This window comes from Penaeus vannamei, chromosome 19 (assembly GCF_042767895.1).
Source record: "Penaeus vannamei isolate JL-2024 chromosome 19, ASM4276789v1, whole genome shotgun sequence".
Classification (NCBI taxonomy): domain Eukaryota; kingdom Metazoa; phylum Arthropoda; class Malacostraca; order Decapoda; family Penaeidae; genus Penaeus; species Penaeus vannamei.
In genome coordinates, this window is record NC_091567.1 from 37863135 (window position 1) to 37885634 (window position 22500).

The 22500-nt window shown below is 35.6% G+C and overlaps 1 protein-coding gene across 2 annotated transcripts in view; it reads right to left on the minus strand.

Annotated features, from left to right (window-relative positions):
- The window catches only part of CkIalpha (Casein kinase Ialpha), a 28569-nt gene that overhangs the window by 6027 nt on the left and 42 nt on the right, over positions 1-22500 (minus strand). For both annotated transcript variants that reach the window (XM_027361961.2, XM_027361955.2), the window contains exons 1-5: positions 21768-22500; positions 9744-9850; positions 3839-4026; positions 1574-1751; positions 592-745 (exon numbers count right to left, since the gene is read on the minus strand). The exon at positions 21768-22500 is cut by the window's right edge and continues 42 nt beyond it. In XM_027361961.2, the coding sequence (XP_027217762.1) occupies positions 592-745; positions 1574-1751; positions 3839-4026; positions 9744-9850; positions 21768-21890 (750 nt within the window). In that variant the 5' untranslated portion in view covers positions 21891-22500. The remainder of the gene's footprint in view (positions 1-591; positions 746-1573; positions 1752-3838; positions 4027-9743; positions 9851-21767) is intronic.

A 22500-nucleotide genomic window follows, 5' to 3' on the forward strand; every position in this document is an offset into this window, starting at 1 on the left:
AGTTATTTTCTTCATTTTCTGGAATCCTGTCTGCCTAGTCTTAATGAATGTATTTCCTATTAAATGACTGTCAAGGAGTGTCAGCACTAAGTTTTGGTCCAGACAACAGGTGTTAATACACATTTTCATTGGTGATGGTTATTTTTTTCATATTCATTCACTTTCACATAAGCAAATATGAAAAAAAAAAAACACTTTTTGTCCTACTTACACATTTCCATCATATTGAATGTAATGCTCATGAGTTCACTCCTACTGACCTTTTATCATAATTTCAATCAATTACACCAATGAGAAAGATAATATATGCCTAAAATGGTAAAACACCCAAAAATGATGAACTTATAAATGGCTCCAGACTTATAGGGTGAATGAGTGATTAAAAAAGGCTATGTATGTAACACTGATACTAACACTATCATCATCACTAAAAGTGGTGATGGTAATGTTGAAGGAGACAATGACCACAGCAGTGATGGTGATGATAAACACTCATGAAAGATTCAAATAATGGGAAAGTAATAAACAGAGTATTATTTCCACCTTTTCCCCTTCCACTACTATTTTTTTCCCCTTCCCTCCTCTACTCACCTTGCAAAGAGATTCAACAGGAGTGGACATCTTCTTCTCACTGATTTTCTCATATTTCTGTTTCTTGGTGGCAGCTTTAAGGCCTTGCCAGGGCAGAGACCCACGATTAAAATACATCAGCACATATCCCAAAGATTCCATGTCATCACGCCGACTGAAAAGTAAAAAAGGATGCTGTAGTGGCCAAGGACACTAATTGTGCAGTACATAGCAACTTTAATGATAACAATAGATAAAATATGAGCAGTACACAATACCAAATCAATATGAAAAAATTGAAAACAAGAGATTCTGGGTTTCCTCCTAAGGCGCTATGAAACATATTTATGTACTTTATATAAAAACAGACATCATTACAATTAAGGTTCAAATATACAGGACTGGAATCAATTCTTCCCTAAATCCCCAAGGAGTTTATTGAATCTCAATACTCTTCACAAACAAGAATGAAAAATAATAATAATAGTAAAAAAAATCATGCTAATTCCTGTGCATGAATACATGCCAGAACAATCTATTCCTTTTCCAAATATGGATCAGAAGTGCTTTTAGTCTGGGAACTGGTCTATTCTGAGAGAGATTTTGACATATCTTTTCGAGTGTCAATGAGAATATGCTCTCCTAAGTGAAGTTCAAATTTTGTTGAGTCATTACAATGCAAGAGCACTAGTCTGGCTGCACACGAGTATTGTAAACCTTATTTTTTCATGTTGGTTTTAAAACAACTTTCATATTACAACAGATAGTAATTTTCTGTTTTCATTCACGACCAACTTGTGCTCCAGCCCAAGCCTTTTTTTTTCCTTCTCTCTCTCTCTCCTAGTTACTCTCTATTGACATCAATCCCTTTGACCCATATTCAGGAGTTAATGGAATCAAGGGCAAGATTTTTCATACTCACATATATCAACAAATTGAAAAACATGTCTCAGACTAAGCCTAACTGCTAACCTCAAGGAAAACTCTTTGTGACGGCACTTACCTCTGCTCAATCCCCAAATGTGCATTGATTGAAGCGTAACGAGCAGTTCCAGTCAGGTTCTTGTCCTCCCGGTAGGGTATGTGGGCTCGGGAACGGTTGTCCCTGTACTTCTTGGCCAGTCCAAAATCAATCAGGAATAATTTGTTGCAGTGGCGGCCAATGCCCATTAGGAAGTTGTCTGTATGTGGTGGCAGGGGGAGGTGGAAAGAGAAGAGATTAAACAGGATTCAAAATTATAGAAAATCTTAGTTCACAAACTTGTAAAGAAACCAACAACTTAAAAGAATGGAAGCCCAGAAATGTTATGCAAATAACTTACTCTTCTTACCAACTAAATATCAATATGAAATCTACACAATGGATTAGTAAATTCAAAAAGGGAATATTTTTTGGAAGGGTTCACGTACATTTATTAGAGTGCATGTATATGTATATGTAGAATATGTCGAGTGTAAGCATGTGTGTGAGAAAAACGAGAACAAAGAAAATATCTTTATCAAGCAATCAACTATTCCTATGAGTATCTTTAAGTATCAAGTCAAAGAACACTGACTATACATACAATGAACTTCAATAAAATGAGTACTATGTTTCCTTAGTAATAGTTTCAACACCATTCAAAAGTAAAAACAAAAAACTGAAGGGTGACTTTACTACTGGTATTTCAACATTTTACTGTGAACAATACTACTTATAGACCTCCTTTGAGATTGCACCACCAAACCTAATAGGTCTAAACTAACACTTTGCAAAGAATGGCTGTAAGATCTGAAACAACTGCATGATTCATAACTACAGATTTAAAAAACGCTAAAAAAGTTTCATTACTATGAAGCTTCCTTACCATATAGTAAATCTAATAACTAATGCAGCTTGGCATTAGGATAAAGGCTTGCTATGCTAAATACCCTTCCAAAACAAATATTCACCACTCACTTCCATTCTAACATTCTTTCCCTTTCAATATAAATGTGAAATACCTCATTTCCATTTCATATAAATGTATATTATCTCCTTCCCTATTTTTGCAAAACACCTCATTTCCCTTAGACATACCACTTTCTCCTTCAGAAAGTGATGCACAAAGCCTTTTCTCTTTCAACCCTACAACAAAATATTCCTTTCTTTTATATAAACTAATGCAAAATACTCCTTTTTTTTACTTCCAATAATAAAGGATAATACTGACTTCCATTTACATTCTAATGCACTGTACCCCTCTTATTTTCAAAACTAATATGTAATACCCATTTCTACCCACACATACCCTTCCAGCATAAAATGAACGAGAAGCAAATGGTTTAATTATCTCTAATTACTCACTGTATCTTCAATCAAGAATTCACTAATTTATGACGACATAAGCAAAATAGGAAATGAAGGAGAAATTATTACATAATAATCACAGTTACTAGCAATAAGTTATCTTGAACAAAGACAAGGGCAATTTTGTTATTATCACCAAGGCATGAATAAATACAAAATAAAAATCATAGATTTATGAAAGAATCAGGAAATTCATATGGCCTTCTATAATGATTCAGTCTATGACCATATATAATAGATGTGACCTCGACCTTCATAATGTATGCATTATGCATGGCATTTTAAAAATAAATAATTTTCAAAATGTTCACCTACACTAAATAAAGTCCTTATCTATCTTTTATACGCAGTAATCATAATGGTAATAGCAAGATGTATACAACACTCATTAATAAAATGCTTTTAGAAAGTGAACAGATCCTATTTTCAAATTAGGAGATCATATAGAGCTTGTGAAGCTAGCAAAATCAAATTCCTACTCAAGTAAAAAAAATTATATATGTCCCATTAGCATCAAAAACTTATGTATATGGACACAAACACAATCACAGTTACTTTTTTCACAAGGATTAAAAAAAAAAAAAGATGCACCAATGTGAATGGGATAAGAATGTATCATTTCAAACTCATCAAGATATTCTCATCAGACAAGTAAAACCATAAGTGAGTGAATTTTGGTTTTAACATATCTGATAATGAATTATTTTGAGTCCAAGAAATTATGCCCTCAACCCATTAATACTGTGGCAGTATTTCCTTATCATTTTTTGTTTCATCATCATCATTTTTGTTTATTATATCTAATCACTCCACTCTAGCATTTTACTACCAATTTCTAACTACAATCATAGGCCACCCCCAACACAAATGCCAATGAAAGCAGCACATTACAAACCTGACAGCATATCACTCTTTTTAATGATTTCCCTACATTCACACCTGGCTTTATATCTCTGTGGATGAAGTTCTTGTTGTGTATAAACTCTATGCGTCCAATCATCTGGTCTGCTAGCATTAGGACAGTCTTCATGGTGAAGCGTCGACTGCAGAAGTTAAAGAGGTCTTCTAGGGAGGGTCCTAAAAGGTCCATTACCAAGATATTGTACTGTTGCTCTTGACCAAACCATCTGGAACGAAAAGAGGCTTAAATTAGTGGATTATCCTAATAATTTCAGTGCCAAACGGGAGCCCTGAAGGAATTTGTAATTAATCCTCACTCACTGCTACCGTTTTGTCCACAAATTTCGCTGCAATAAGCAAGGATGAAACTTTGAACAGTACTCTTATGTAGAATGTTTTTACAAATTAAATCTCACCGATTCATGGCTCACATACCCGACTTCTTGTGGGTAAAAATGGGTAAGAACAGGAAAACAAAAAACAAAAAAAGGGAAGAACATAAAAAAACAATACCAAAGAAAGAACAGGAAACAAAAAAAACAAAGGAAATAACAGGAAAACCACAAAACAAAGGAGAGAGAAAAAAAAAACACAAATAAGCCAAAAACCTTTTCACTATACTACTTATTCGAGCATTTTCCTCTTCTTCCCTTCATTGTTATATCTATCATTTGTTCATCATGAATTCTTCCTATCTCCTTAGTCTATCCAACTGAAATTAACAAAAAAAACACCAAACAGACACGATGCACGGGGTTTCTTAATCTTTTTAAACCCTAACCCTTTCTCCTCTCTATTCTACCACATATCCTTCAATCACTCTGGAATCCCTTTGACTCCTTTGGCCAGCCAATTAAATCAGAGAATTCAGCAATCAGCGAACCAGCTGCCTATAGCTCTGTACCGGGATCAATATGTGAAACAACAACTATGACTTCTTCACTTTAAGCAAGTATGTACTAACTGAGAATTTTCAGCCCAACAGCTCCATCTTAACAGTCAGTGAGAGCCTGTGTATGCATACTGTAATTGTGTGTCACTTAGCCAATAGATATGTAGAGAAAATCCACACTACTTTCAGAAACTTCACTACAGTGCATAAAGCCACACCTACACAACCACTGCATTTACTGTAGATTATGCATTCAAAAAAACAAATGCACAATATATTTATCAATATTATCATTGTTGTTATCATTATCATTATTATAATTATCATCATTACTATTATTATTATTATTATTATTATTATTATTATTATCATTATTTTCATTATCATTATCATTATTATTATTATCATCATTATTATTATTTTCACCATTATTATCATTATCATCATTATCAACAACAACAACAACAAAAATAATAGTAGTAGTAGTTACAACAATGATGACAATAATACTAATATCAAACAATAATCATAACAATATACAGCAGTAGTAATATTAATGATAAAAATAACAATAACAATAACATACGATTGTAATAACAATACTATAAATAACAATACTAATAACAATGACAACCACACTAACCACAACAATAACAATAAAAATAATAATAACATTACCACCACCAGCACAGCAACAACAGACCAAAAACAAATAAACTACACACAAACAAGAACTACACACTGTTGCCAAGTTAGAAACTACCCATTGTTGCCAGCCCAGCCAGCGGTCCCAGGCACCACACCACACCACTTTCACTGCTTTCTCTTACCACACTCCCCACCCACCCACCCTCCCTCCCTCTCTCCCTCCCACCCACCATCCTCCGGCTCCAACACTTATGGACAATTCCCCAGGCCCTTTTGCATCACGTAGGGAGGGAAGCAGTGAGGAGGGTGTTGAGAAGAAGGGAGGAGAAGGGGGGGAGGGGGGAGAAGGTTGGGAGAGAGGAGAAAGGGAGGGAGGGAGGAGAAGGTGGGGAGGGAGGAAAAGATGGGAGGGAGAAGGAGGGGGAGGGAGGAGAAAGGGGGAAAGAGGAAGGGGAGGTCAAGAAGGAGGGGGGAAGAGGAAAGAGAGGGAGGGAAGGAGGATAGAAGGGGAGGAAAGGGGGAGGGAATAGGGGAGGGGAGGGGAGTGGAGTGGAGTGGAGTGGAGTGGAGGGGAGGAGAGGGGGGGGAAGGGGAGGGGAGGGAAGGGAAGGGAAGGGAAGGGAAGGGAAGGGAAGGGAAGGGAAGGGAAGGGAAGGGAAGGGAAGGGAAGGGAACGGAAGGGAAGGGAAGGAAAGGGAAGGGAAGGGAAGGGGAGAAGAGAAGGAAAAGGAAAGGAGAGAAGAGATAGGGGAGAGGAAGAAGGGAAGGGAAGGGAAGAAGAGATGAAAGAGAAGAGTAGAGAAGAGAGAAGAGAGGAGGAGAGAATGGGAAGGGAATTATTTCTCTTCACTTAATAACCACATCACTAACTTTCCATAACAGCTTTTCTCAAAATCCATCCCAATTTTTTATGTATATGTGTATGTGTATTTGTGTGTGTGTGTGCGTGTGTGCACACATGTGCACATTTATTCCTTTACATTTTAAAAGAACAACTAAAATCTGATAACTAGGACTTGATGCAAAATTGTCAATGAAGATACCAATTTACCAAAAAAGGAATAGTAAAAGTAAATACAGACTTGGGAACTTTCAGTTACTTTTAAATAATGATATACAGCTACATGTTATAGATAACCTACTAATAAAGCACAAAAATTTTGGAAAAAAAAAAAAAAAAAAATCTTCTCCATTACTTATTCCTTTCACTTTTTATTTGCTCCAAATATATATATACATATAAAGAAGAACTACATCTGAACACCCATAAATCTTTAAAATGGCAGGGGAGAAAAAAAAAAAAAAAAAAAAAAAAAAAAAAACACTTTCACCAACTGGGAACTCACTCACCACACACAATCAGCAAACCACATAAAACAAACGAACACACGAAAAAAAAAAACTACCAACCCATTCCCCAGGCCACTATAAATCCATCAGAGTGGTTCAAAAAATACTACTCCTATCAAACAAACAAACAAATACCCACGAAATCTCGGAGACCCCTGGCTATAAACCCATCATCGCATATATGGTAGGGGAAAAAAAATATTTACGTACGATGCAGGCAAACCACGGGAGCAGGCTGAAAGTTTAGCCCCGAAAGTAGGCCAAGAGCAGATAACATGGTCACCCCCTCCCACACTCGTCGTACACACATTACCAATTATGTCCAACGGGTTCACGCAGTGAGAGGCACTAACTTAGTCTCCCATCCTGCACACTTTCACATTATCTCTGGCGTTATCTCATTCCCCCAATTCTCCCTCCCCATACCCCACCAACACCCTAAAGTAGAGAGCAGGAAAAAAAAAGAAAAAGAAAAAGAAAAAAATATATAGTTGGAACAACACACCACAGCTCAGTCATCTTATGCTTTGATGATGCTCCATGACACACTCACAGGAGCATTCATAAAGCACATCCTTGAGAGGGGAGGGAGAGAGGAAGAGGGAGGGAGGAGGGGAAGTGAACAGAGGAGGGAGGGAGGAGGGGAGGTGAACAGAGGGGAGGTGAACAGGGGAGGGGAGGTGAACAGGGGAGGGGAGAGGGAGGGGTTAAAGAGATGCATTCACAGCCCGACCCACCGCAATAAAAATAACAGTGGGAAGCCATGCCTCTCACGCATAGTGAACAAAACCTTTCTTGTTTCTATTACTGTTGTGATGGCTAAAAATCACTATACTCTTCTCTCTCACATATCAGTAACCCGTCTGATTTGGAATAAATCATCCAATACATATTGATAATGAAGTAAACAGTATAAAATGAAATACTTTAAAATTTGCATTAAGTCACCTAACAATTCACACACAAACTACTCTTTTTAAATACAAACATCCTCCATCCTCATTCAAAAAAAAAAAAAAAAAAAAAAAAAAAAAAAAAAAAAATTGTGGAAAAGAAACAAACAAACTATCATGTCATCAAGTGATAACTCTAAACTTTTCCTTGTCTCATGCTAATAGAGAGCTCTTGCACAAACTGCTAATCAAGAACCAACAACACATAACCAAGTCATTCATTAGTGTACCCACTATATCTCGAGCACTATTTAATTTATGTTATTTTCACATCAGACTTCTGCACTGTTATATACATGTAATAAAAAGCAAAAGACCTATTTTCACCCTCTCCATCTCACTCACTCACTCACTCACTCACTCACATACACAAGCAAAAACCAATAAACAGGAAAACAAACAAACAAGCAAACCAACCAACCTCTCAAACCAAACAAACAAACATCAACAAACACCAGGAAGCTAAAAGGGTTGGGAGTACTGTCTGTGAGAGTGTGAAGGCGTCTGGGTCAGCAGGCCAAACAACATTCCTAGCAGCTTTCTTTGCTTCAGCTGGGCCTGCATTTTCAGCATACTCTCTCTCCTTGTGAGAAATCTTCACCAGAGCATCAGCTGAGAGCCCATTTGTGTGGCTGTGCATTTCAGTACAAAAATCTAACATATTTAGCAATTTTTAGCTTTAGTAAGAATGTACCAATAATTGAAGATCCTAGATGAAAAAAATTGTATACTGAACAATGAAAAATATAAAAAAATTAACTATGAAGAAATATGTCTTGTGAAATACAACAAACTTTCTTCACACACTGATTACAGCCAGGGGACTTTCTATGAGAGAAAGTTTCTCTTCATCCACTCACAGACTCTACAACTCATTAACTTGCTCACCCATTCATTCACTTTCATTTACTGACTATCTGTGTCTATAATATATGGAAGCACAAGCTATATTATCTTTGCAAAAAAAAAAAAAGGATATTCATATTGACTTTATCATTCTTTACCCAACTGAAAGATAAAAGGCAGAGATCAAAGGTACAATGAAGATTAAAGGCATTTTGAAATATAGAAAAAATATACAACCATGAGTACATAAAACAGGTTTAGAAAATGTGTTCCTAAAATATGTATATGTATACTTTTTTCAAGGCAAAACAAAAAATATATTGACTGGTATTTAAATGTATCTTGACAATCTCCATCATTAAAAAAAAGGTTAAGTACATGTATGTTCTTCTGTATCATATAGTGTTTAGAATGATAAAATACAATTTAGTAGGATCAGAATAGATTATATCTAAATATGAATGATCTCCTAGTTGTATAAGGGATAATGTATTTACCATTTCTGATCTAAATACTCTTACTCAATAAATTTCATCCAAATAATTGATTACATGCTAAAATTAGTATCTATGAATGTAGTTTCATTCATCATTCCTCAAATCTTCCATATTCTCATTCATTTTTTGACATCCCATGATCTCTATAACTGGTAAAATAATATGAGAATATGCTCTCATTTGGCTATAGTTGGAAAATTCTTTCCTTTTCACTATTCTTACATTATACTTTACCAACAGTATGTGGATCTGTTTATACTAACTACAGTGTCAACTGCTTTAATAATTTGAAGTAAAAATAACTGACTTGCATGCTAAAGGACACAAAGAAATTCTGCCTTCGAGCCTTACAAGTTGTGAACTGCAAAAAAAAATTGGGGAAGAAAAATCTTTAAAAATTAAAATGGAGCTTGCTGTGTCCCATGGATATTTTTCTTCCCATTAGAACCTCTGAAACTGGTCCTTATGAAGAATGCAAATATTCACATCTTTTCTAACAAAGAAACTGAACTTGTTCCCCGACAATTACGAGCAAAGTTCCAAGGCCATGGATTACAAACCATGCAAAAATTTGACATGTAGTATTCAAGCAGACCAACAATTCACACAAACAAAACAGACCTCTCACCCTTAACACTGACAAAAAATAAACCACCATGAAAACAAGGAAGAGATTAAGAAAAACAAAAGAATAAGAGTCAGAATAACAAGGATAAAAAAACGTGGGGAAGGGGGAAATACAGTCCCTTGCCACCTACCTTATATGTGGAATCCCCACGCCTCCTTGAAGGATCTTGTAAACTTTGCTCTCGTACAGCAGCTGCGGATGCCGGGCCTTCATGGCCTCCAGCTTGATTGCAACCTCCTGCAATGGCAAAGGGAGTATTAGCTGCATGTGCCTTGAAAGAATGAGACAAGAGGTAAGAAAAGGTTTCAAGTCTAATGAATGTCTGGAAGTGGTCTTCCTCTTCAACACACAAATGAATTAGTAAATTTAAAATTCTAAACCCATTCTTATGACTCTGTAGTATCAAAGACACCAAAGTGAGATCTCATACATATCCTTTACTACCCATCTTTCACCTAATTCAGGGGGGTCGTCACGTTTGTCAATTACGATTGGATTTTTTATATTTTCTATTATATACTGAGATTTGCACCACCTAGTTTCATATCACTTGGAAAAAATAAACTAATGAAGTAATAAAAAATAAAAATAAATAAAAAAATAAAAATGGTTGAAAAATAACTAAATTTTACATTTCGTACTTATCCATTGACCGAACTTGTCAAAAAAAAAAAAAAAAAAAAATACATCTACAATATAGCAATACCTAAATAATCAACAGACAGATTTTGACATTTTCTCTTAGTTTAGTTGGATGTTTTTTTTTTTTCTTCTAATGTTCCCTGTAACGAATATAAAATATAATATAAAGACTTTTATCACCTGAAATGAAAATCGCTTCGTTGAAAAAAAATTGCAAATTTATTCAGCTTTCACATGATCCAAAAACCATTAGAATCACCCAAGTAGTTAAGGAGAAATATAAATAAAAATGTTGACAGAGGTATAGTTTTGAGATATCAGGCTTTGAAGTAAAGGATACTCTTTCCTTTTTTTTTTTTTTTTTTTTTTTTTTTTTTTTTTTTTTTTTTAGAATTCTGATCTCTGCGTCAATCTTCATGCTTTATATGGCATTCACATGGTATTCTGAAGTGTAGCTGGTACCTTGTCCCCCCCCCCATTTGCAAACCACTAATTGCACTAACTGCAGCCTTGTCATCACAGGCTTTACAGTGCCTTTATAGTACCTCGTGAGGCATTTCATACAAATAAACAACTGGCGCTGATTTGATTGTGAGATGTACATTATGTAATTGCCAAAGCCTACTTGATTACAGGAATTTTCTTTTAAATTTTTCAAGTATTTTCAAAAATATGTCAAAAATTCAGCAAGACAAATGATCATTTGCCATGAAGATGAAATAAAATATAACAACAATAACCAGTACATTCCTGCCATTGTTCTACCTACTTCTCTATTTCATTTATTCCTATTTGCCTCCTCACTGCAATATATTGAGAGATTTTCTTCTTTTCATTTTCATCATTTCATTATACTTAGTAACAGCTTTGATCTAGAACAAATGCAAGGAGATTCTGTTTATTCATATGCTTTTCCATATCAGCTTACATTGGGGGAAAAAAATATATTGAAAGATGTTTCTTGCTTTTCTTAACAGTTTAGATAGCACAAAATAATATCTATTGAAAGATATTTCCTGCATACATACTAAGTCTATGTACATTTCTGTAATGAAAAATACATCCACAGTGTCTACACATTTCTCTGCACCCCCTCTAGGAGTCATCAATCACAGTCATATTATGTCGGAAGCATTTATAGAAGCAGAAGGCCAAATGTCACATAGGTTAACAGTGCACAATGCAATATTTCTCTCTCTATGATGTTCCTGATGTAGATCACTATTATGTATTTACTTTCTGAAAAATAATTTGATTCCTTTTTTAGAGTTTAATTCAATTAGTGATTAAACTATCACAAATGCATCAATGTCCCTCAAAAGAAAAAGAGAAAGAGAGAAAAAAAAAAGGTTAATATTAAAATCACATAAAACCAATTACTGACATTGGCAATTCATTAACACATAGACCTATTTGACCTACAAAACATTATCGAGCCAATCAACCACAGGAGCAACACCAGCAACTTAATTGACCTTAACAACACCCAATATCCACCCCCCACCCATCCTACCGCCCCATCTGAACTTGTGACCACATCCGTAAAGCGTTTTAGCAGCATGGACTGTGAGCCAAGGAGTTCCAGGCAGAACATTGATTAGTCACTACAACCTGCTGCAGTAGAGTCACAGCATAGCCACCAAAAAAATAATATTCCTGCATTCTGCTTTTATTATTTGTTGTGTTCTCCCCTACTGTTTTCTTTCTTCCTTTTCTTTTCTTTTTTTCTCTCACTTGAGGGGAAGAAAGGCCTATCAGTCACAAGGAATGTAAACTGCATGTTTGCAACCCTTGATTTTAATTAAGGAAATAAAACTAACATCACTGGATACAACATTCTACACAAAACATAAAAATATATATAAAAACTTAGCTCAGGGGGTGAGAAAAGAGCTTAGGCCTACTTGATCAAACGATGACCTTTAGTATTTTCTTAGTAATTCACTATCATGAAATGACCTTTTTCCAAGAAATAAACAAATTCAATTGATTTAAATAACCGATCATAAATTTGCTTACATAATCATGCAAACAATTAAATGCTGAATACTCTATACATGACTAAGAGTATCAACACATACAAAAATGAAAAACGATGGCAGTGCAATAAACTGAGGACTTACCACTGGCATTAAATCCTCATCTATATGACAAACATTACGCCTTTGCTTGTAGGTATGTTCCATAGTCATATAGCAGAATACAGGTAAAATTTGAATACAAATAATTCAGTTAGTCTAATGACTATATCATTAATCTTTCACTGTTAGGGTCACAGCACCTGTCAGACTGTATATGCTGTCACATTTTTCCATTATATTTGACATTCAGTTCCATAAGGCTACTTTCATTACTTCAGTAAATTATTTACACCAGATTCCAACTTTTATATATTGTTTATGAATTAGTATAACCTCTATACTTTACTTTTATACATAAAAATTATCATAAACAATCCAGTGGCATATTTGCAACTTATCAGTGTCTGGCATCTATCTGCACAATCACAGTGGATCAAGCAAGCATAAATCTAAAAATAAATAATTATATATATATAAAATGAAATTTGGATGTTTCCTAAGCTGTTGGTGCAGAGCTGCTATTTTACTTCTTATTTTAGTACATCATAACCTCATATGATATATTTCAGATGAATATTTTTTGTAAATATAATACAGTATATTCCATAACAACCAAACTTAGGGAATATATCTGCCCTTTCTTAGTTTTGCGTCTTTGCGTCTTTTTACATATCATTACTAAGCACACACAAAGAAATCTTCTACTCAATCTATTCATTTGTAAGCTACATTTACTGTGTACAGAAACTATGAGGCAGATAGTGTCACTGACATAACAAAGAGAAAAAAAATCACCCTAATGCAACCCTATTTTTTTCTTTCTCTCAAACCCTCCAATAAACATCCTCATTTCATCCTGTAATGGAATAAAGCAAAACCCAAACTTGAACATGATATAATAAACCATTTTATGCAACACCTTAGACTGGATGTTGCTCTAATGCAATGAACACCTTATATATCTGCCAAGGACATTTTTTCAAATCAAGAAGAAAACGCATTCCAAACACCCAAGCCATAATCGTGTAATCATAATACCACAACCTCCCAGGCCCACGAAAGGTCATGCTAGTCCCAGCCCGGGACTCAGCATCTATTGGATTTTCCCTCAGTCTTCTACAAGCCATTACTGCGCTGATACTACTATTCTGCTTTTATTCTTTCCCAGCAGTAGAATAGCAATATCACCTTTTCACATTTCTGCAATACACATACTCACTCTATTCTTTATTCCTACTACATTGGGAATAAAACTATGAACTAAAGAACTCCTTTGCTAATGTAGCAGAGATGTTACAACAATTAATTTTTTGAGTTTTCCTTATAAGCCACACCCTTATTAGTAACAAAAAATAAGATCTACATACACATGATACAATGCACAATATCATCGGTCATCACTAAAAACTGCCATAAAAACCTATAAAACATACAGTCCAAAAAAATTGTCATTAGTACAGTTAGTCTTCTAATTCATTCACATGCATTAAAGAATCTAGCTCTAAGGCTTAGGAAACAAACCCAAACAAAAAACAAAAAAAAAAAAAAAAACAGACTGAGGTCCCTGCCAACAATAAAATAAATTTAAAAAATCAAAATACTAAAGAGATATGACTGTCAAAATACTGGAATGTCCCAATTTACCATTCCTATTATATTATATACTTATAGATATATACGTACATAGTACAGGAGTCTACACAAACTGGTATATCAACAAACAGAGAACTCAATAAGTCCACTATAAATGACAGAGTACACAACAAAATTAGCACTTTAACTTTCATAAACTTTCTCAACAATAAAAACAACATCATCAATGATGATAATCAAAATAGCAATAATAAATATAATAACTATAATACTAATAACAACAATAACAACAGCAACAACAATAATAATGATAATAATAATAACAAATGTATTAATGACGTAAATCAGTGTATGGCATTACCCTCTCACCAATCCATGACTTCATTACTGTGTAATTAAGTCCTGTGGTATATAATCAGACTGGTTTGGAAACATGACACCACAAGTAGCATGACAAAGAGCCACATGAACGTATAAAATGTCAATGCATTTGCTGTATCATGGCCAGTCTATGTGTTTGCAGAACAAAACCTCACTTCAAGAGCAGGATTTCTTATAAACCATCATTTTTTCCCCTTATTGTTAACATAACTTACACTCGATATATGACTTTCATATGCAAACCGTATAAACTTTAGTTAAATAATCATAAGAGCAAGTCATAGATATGCTATATTCAGAAAACAATATACTACTATTAAAACTACTAATAAAAAGACAGCAAATGCTACAAAAAAATAAATAAATAAATAAAAATAAAAATAAGCCTCTATAAATATTCAATTACTCTACCACATCCATAATAATCCTGATACAAGCACACTCACTCACTGAATACATACATACATGCATACATACATACATACATAAATACATACATACATACATACATACATACATACCTCTTTATCTATATCTCTATCTTTATCTCTATCTTGTATAGAACTCCCAATGGCGCACATTAGGGCAAAATCAGACTACTTTATATAAATACTGTACTAGATTTCACACAGTTAAATTTAGTCATATAATTAGTATAAATACCAGCACAAAAACTAAATCTTGTTTACATAAAATTATACATTAATAAATGAGAAAATTTATTAAAAAAAAGAATAACTGAAAGAACTTTTTTTTTTAATGCAAGGTATCTGAATATTATGCCCTAATATAGATCATCTTGCACTTTGCACGAGGGCAAATACACTAAGAACAACTTCAAACTCCAGGACACTGCATGCCTCAAAAACTCATATAACAAACAAACCAGGAAAAATTATTCTATGCATCAAATCTAAGAAGAAAAAAAAAAAACAGAAGTAATGTCACTCCTAAGCTTTTCCCACCCTTATAAAATATCAATATCACCAATATTGACAATCAAACACAAAAGTTATAACTTGCATATTGTACTGAAGTGTTCTGAAACATATATATATAAAAGAAAACTATATATGCTTGACTTCTCCTGACCTTAACTCTTGCTATGAATTGTGTCAACTGAACATCGGCACTTCCGTTAGAAACATTTCATGAACATGATGCACAAACAAGCACAAAACTGCATTACAACAGTCTAAAATGTTCCCTTTTTTATTATACCAAGCCCTCAGTATTTCCAATATAACTAAATATTATAAAACCATTCTTTGATTACGTTACAATTCCTTCCTCTCTCACTGTCTTGTCATAAAGGTCAAAGAGGTGTGGTCCTCCCCCTTTACAACTCCCATGAATTTCCCAGACCAATTTAGTCCTGATAGGTTTTCAGAATGCTCTCAGGAAAGCATCTCATTAGCAATATGCATTAGCCATGCGACATTTTGCAACATAAAAGCATAGGACATGATGTAGCAATGTCGGTCTGATAAAACTTCAAAATTCACAACTGTCAAACATATGAATTCTTTAATTTGTTAGTTCAACAAACAAATTGTATCTCTTCCTTTCTGCAACCTTATACATATGAACATTCATTCAATTTCAACACAATGCCACCAGCTATGGCATGTACTTACACACCATACCCACTGTGAACTGAAGTTATTAATGCCACCAGCTATGGTATGTACTTACACACCATACCCACTGTGAACTGAAGTTATTAACTGTTAACACACAGATGACTCCACAAGTGCTTAGTCACTATAGAGTCAATTATTAGTACTACCTATCTCACCTTGATTTTTAGAAAGATTATATATACTATTAGTTATGTTGATAACATTATAATGTCTATAATAATATTAACAGCATTAATATTGATATAAATGGTTATAAAAATAATAATAAAAAAAACATTTTCCAGAAGATTCCAGGAAAAGGAATATCAAGGGAGGTAAAAAAGTATACTTATTGATTCCAGGATGGCTGAGCACTTGTAGAGCCATCTTTATCTAGAAACATCTCACAAAACAAAGCTACAGTGAACATTACATTTTCCCCGGCAGCATTGGGTTAAGAAATGTTACTGCCTTGTTGCCACAGTTGTCAAGTTAAAGGCTGATGAAACTGCACTTTTTCAGAACATGCAAGTGTGACCCCTAAACATGAACTGTCAAAAGTAGGTCAAGCTTTGTTAGAGTACGATAGAGAAAAGAACATTAACCCCTACGATTTGCTTGAAGTGACCATCTCATCATGAAAAAAATTGGCTTGAGGGGCAGTAGGCGTGAACTTGCCGTCATGGGAAAATCTGGCTGTGGTCCAGGGTGACACAAACTTGCCATTGTGAGCATTTCAGCTGAAGGCCAGAGTGACAGAGAAGACTTGCTACAAGTGCACAAACCTCTTGGAGGCTGATTAGACTATCTGGCATTTCATAAGTTTTTTCTTTGCATAATTTACTTTGATAAATGAGTGTGGAATGTAATATCCATGAGCCAAGATTGGAAGTGCACCGGCTCCAGGAAGGAAGCAGTTTTGAAACAGCATCCTATCCCTAGCCACCATGACTAGCAGCACAGGCAATATTACAGAAAAATGAAAAGGTAAACTACAAAAAATTATACAAATAAGAAAATGTTAGTTATCATTCTTGTACAGAGTTATGGACTACTAAGAGATATGGAGTTGGCACAAGGAGAACTTTCTATCACCATCTCAATAAAGCAAATGAAATGACAAATATGGACATTGGAAAATGGCAAAAGAGCAAAAAAAAACTTATGCATATAGAGAAAATAACACAGCAAAGGGAGTCATGGTGTTTTGTCAAAGCACACAAGTGATCGTGTGCGTCCGGCCTACTAGCCACGCCCCTGGCAAAGCGTCCGTTCACGTAAGTCTAATGCCCATATTTTGGCCCTTGTGATTGCCATAGAACGACCGGATCCAATGGGTTAAGGTAAAGATCGGTCAGGTTATGTAATATTAGTATAGTAATGTAGACTACAGTAAAGAAAAGTAGAATAATATACAATGACAAAATATTAAGCTTTTTGGATATAGCAATGGTTCAGTAAAAGCAAAACAAAGCAATCCAGAATACAGGAAGGTAAGGTTCGATAAGGTAAGGTAAGGTAAGGTAAGGTAAGGTAAGGTATGGTAAGGTAAGGTAAGGTAAGGTATGGTAAGGTAAGGTAAGGTAAGATTAAGGTAAGCTCAGATACACAAAGGTAATGAAATGAAAAATAAAGGCAAGGCAGAGAGCATATAATAAGGCAAGGTCACGAACGAGGAAATAAATTATGGTAAGCCTACTCCAGGTCAAGTATAGTAAATTAAGAAAGCTAAACTAAAGTAAAAGAAACATAAGGTAGGGTTTAAAAAGGTAAAAGAAAAAAAATCAGTCAAAATACAGTAATACGATATGACAAACAAGGTCAAGGTAAGGAAAGGTAAAGCTAGGCAATGACCTATTTCAGATCAATAAGGTAATGAAATACCAGTTAAGAGATTTTCATTTTGTAAATCTGGTCAAACTGAAGTAAGGAATGGGCCAGCGCTGCAAGGCCAGGGAAATACAGTAAAATACGATAGGTCAGAGTATGGCACGATCAACTTTTTTTTTTTTTAATCAAGTTGTATTATGTCACACTAGAACTGATTTCCTAATACCCAAGACAGTTTTAATATCTTTACATTACTATTTGCAGATAACTATTAATCAAAAGATATAGATTAAAAGTACAATATATCTATCCTAAAAGCTGTCCGTTAATTTTTCCCATTTACACTGAATTAGAACTTCAAGGTTATTATTTCCTATTATTTTTCCTGTTTAGAATTATACCATGCATCTAGCTTCTTAATATCAAAATCTCATTAAATATTAAGATACAAATACAGAACATTTTACCAATGAACCTTTGAACTATAAATAATAATAATAATAATTTTAAAAATATATTCCACCTCAAAATACAGACCCCACATGTCCATAAGAGAATATTTTATTAAATGCAGAAAATAAGAGCTCTTCTTTTCATGAATTTCCTTTAAAAGTTTCAAATCTATGCAGAAAAAACAAAACAGCTGTTCCATTACAGCAGGAAAACTGAAGACCATGTTCCAATATTTTTTTTTTTGTTGTTTTAGTTTCATAGTAAGCTCAGTGGCACAGACCATATTTAAGGGGAAGGGCCAAACACTTCAAAATGTATGGAAGAATGACGGACCAAATATCTTTTAATGCATAAATGCCTTTAGCACACAATATAATACCAATAAATATTTCCTTTCCAAATAAAGTAAAATCAATATTTCCAATAAATCAACATTTCTCATTTTTCAACTTCACCTTAACTAAAATAATTAAATTTTGGCAAATAATAGGCTAATAGATTAACATTTCCACAGGAAACAACATACACAGTATAACAACTTTATAAGACAACACAAAAAACACCTTCTTTCTTTGTTTCCCCACCAGCAAAGTAAACACAATGTACATTCGTCAATTTCACATCAATCGAAAATACAAATATGAACCATAACAGATCAACTTCCCACTCCTACTCCAAGTCTAATAAATGCATCAACCTCATTCTAAATCATGACCAACTGACAGTGCCCCAAACCAGTCACATCAAAATCTTGGTCAAAATCCCATTCATAATACGTATCATCAAAACAAAGACTCAACTATGAATACAAATACCAATACACACTTATTCTATTCAAAGGCATACACACCTATCCCACTTTAGAGAAATTGGGTGAGTTTGCTACGAATAAACAGAAACAGCTGTTCCAGGACACCACAAACACCATAAGAAAAAACAAAACAAGTTATCCATTTGAACTTAGTAATAATCAAGAAAAGTACTGTTGTTCATTTTGCCTAAGATTCCTCCCAAAACAAAGCAGGGAATAACAAAATCAAAGGTAAACCAAACCTAAAAGGTATTCTGATTGGCCAACATATGGTTAAACCTTTACAAACTGGTATGCATGATGAAACAATTACATCACCTTGTGCAATCACTATCACATGTATTTTTATCACTCTAGCACTACCCGAACGTAATAATAGTGTAATACCAACCACATGATACAAATAATAACAAAATGGTTTCTTGAATTTCAGACTAAATATGACTTTGTGGAGGAAGACAAAAACACAACCACAGACAAATGAAAAATAACGACACATTTCTTTGTCTGATTGTTTCCCAACATAACCTACAATACACCAAATACACAAGCACATTGCAAAGAAAATGAAAAATAAAAATAAAACGTTAGAAATAATATTACGGCCTTGTTCACCTTCCAACCGCATCCAAAACATTTACTTTTCCTTCTCTCTCTCCAACTAACTAAAAATCTCTCATTTCGTCCATAAAATACGCTTCATATCTCACTCGGAGGAAAATAAATTGAGGAAAGAAAGAAAGAAAGAAAAAAACATTCCGAGGTCAAGACAACCTTGATCGTAGTTCCCATTGCTCACCCCAAGGAAAAGATGCTATTCCAAGGCTGACCTCAATTTCCCTTTCATTTTCCTTTATCTCCCTCTTCTTACCTCTTCTTCCCTTTCGTTCCTCTTTCTCCTTTCCCTTTTTCTTCTTCTTTCAATTTCTCTGTCTCTCCCTCTCTCTATCTATCTATCTGTTATTTTTTATTTCCAATTTTTTTTCCTACTTTCTATTATCAAGAGATCTGGAATAGGAAAAGGGGGTAAGAGGGAAATGGGGAAAATCTAAAAAAGAAAGACAAAAGAGAAAGGAACAGGAGTAGGGACAGAAGGAGAGAAGGAAAGAGGAGACAAAGGGGAGAGAAGAGAGAGTGTGGGAGGGAGGAAAGAAGGGGAGAGGAGGAGAGTAAGAGTGAGAGAGTGAGAGAGAGAGTGAGAGAGAGAGAGAGAGAGAGAGAGAGAGAGAGAGAGAGAGAGAGAGAGAGAGAGAGAGAGAGAGAGAGAGAGAGAGAGAGAGAGAGAGTGTGTGTGTGTGTGTGAGTGTGTGTGTGAGTGTGTGTGTGTGTGAGTGTGTGTGTGAGTGTGTGTGTGTGTGTGTGTGTGTGTGTGTGTGTGTGTGTGTGTGTGTGTGTGTGTGTGTGTGTGTGTGTGTGTGTGTGTGTGTGTGTGTGTGTGAGTGAGTGAGTGAGTGAGTGAGTGAGTGAGTGAGTGAGTGAGTGAGTGAGTGAGTGAGTGTGTGTGTGTGTGTGTGTGTGTGTGTGTGTATAAATTACATCAGAATAAGGAGACATGGAGATAATACATTAAAGGAAAAGGATACAAAGAGGAAAGGGAAATAGGAAATTTAGATAAACTGACAGAAGCTAAGGAGAGGGAAGGGTAAGAGAAGGATCGGAAAAGCATTTGCAGAAGAAGCAGGAGGAGAGAGCAAGCAGTGAGGACATAAAAGTGTACAAAGAGAGGAAACAGAACATCACAGAAGACAGTAATGAATAATACAACCAAAATAGGTGAAATATATTAATCCTTCCACACTTCCGATACTTCAGGAACATTGATTTCTCACAACGAATACAGACACTGCCGAACGCTTCATTCCTAACTGTCAACACGGCATAATCCAATTAAATAATAACAACTCTCAGACAGTCATCTTTGGATTTCATATAACTAACTAGCCAATAAATAATCTTTTTGCTAGGCTAGCATGCGTGGCCCTACTTTCAATTCAAAATAAGCACGAAAATCCAACGCCGATGGAAATGAAGTTGTAAATATGTCTGAAATTGTTACAACGTGACGCACCCTCCAGAGACTAAGTCCCAAAACCAGGGTATCATGCAAACCTAAGCACGCAACCTAACCTTTCCGTCCTTCTATTTATTACCTAGACAGAGGGGCAGCCCCCCTGTACCCCTATTTTATCAGCACTTCGTGATAACTTCTAGAAAATGGACATTTAGAACTCTGTCCATATGAGTGTTTTGGACTTAGTCTCTAAGCAATGAGATGCAGCAAATATTTTCATTTTGCGGTAAATATAAGGCCACTGCAGCTTAACCCGTGTTGTTTCTGACTATTCCTTGTTCTCTATTAGATGGCAATGTCCATTTCCCTCTGTATCCAAGCGTCCCCTCGTAACTTACACCATAACGTCAAATACCAAATAATTACCAAAATATTCTCTCTATTTTCGACAGCATACCCAAGTTCAATTCTACACCCCAAAAGAGCAAGGACAAAGACAAATAATAACCTAAATAAGGGGGAATTGGGAGAGTACAATAAGCAAATAAACAGTAAACAAATAACAGAAAATAAATATACAGAATAAGTAAACAGTAACAAATAATAAACCAAGATAATAAAAAATAACGACCACATCACGGAGACCCGGGACGGAAAGGGAATAAACGCGTCAACGAACAATAACCGGCCCACGAATCGCACAACCAACCAAAGCCGAGACGCAACTCACCTCTCCATTGGTGATGTTGATCCCGAGGTAAATGTCTCCGAAGCTCCCACTGCCGATCTTCCTGACGAGGCGGTACTTCCCTCCCACCACGAACTCTCTGCACCCCATGATTCCCGAAGACATCTTGGCGGAGAGGAGGGAAGAGGAGGAAGGAAGGAAAGAGGAGAGAGGAGGGAGGAGAGAGAGAGAGGGAGGAAGGATGGGGAGTAAAAGTTTTTTTTCTTCACAGACGGGTTTTTCAGGGGGTTTGAAAGGGGGTTTCTGAGTAGGGGGGGTTGGGTGGCTGTTTGCAAAGGGGTTAAGGGGGAGGTTTAACTCTTTCTTCTTCCGTTTTTTTTCTTCTGGAGTGTTTGTGTTGGGGATTGCGAGGGGGGGAGGGGGTGGGTGGGTGGAAGGGGGGGCGGGTGGGGGTTTCACGGGCTTTCGAGATCACTAAATCACGCCTTCGTTTCTCATTGATGCAGGCGAGGACACCACCGGGGGCGAAAAAGGAGTCCCGAGCGTCACGACCCCAACGGGAACACCAAGAGGAACCGAGAGGAACTTCTGATGCCTTTTTTCCCACTCTCTCGCAGGCTTTCTCGCCTCTCTCGCCTCTTCTCGGCTTCTGGGGAGACCTCTGACCACCTCTCGAGACGAATCCGAACCTCTTCCCAGTTCGTGGAAGGATCTAATCCCGCTCCGCTCGAGAAAATAGGGAGAAAAATGGCCTTAAATCAATGCGACTCCATCG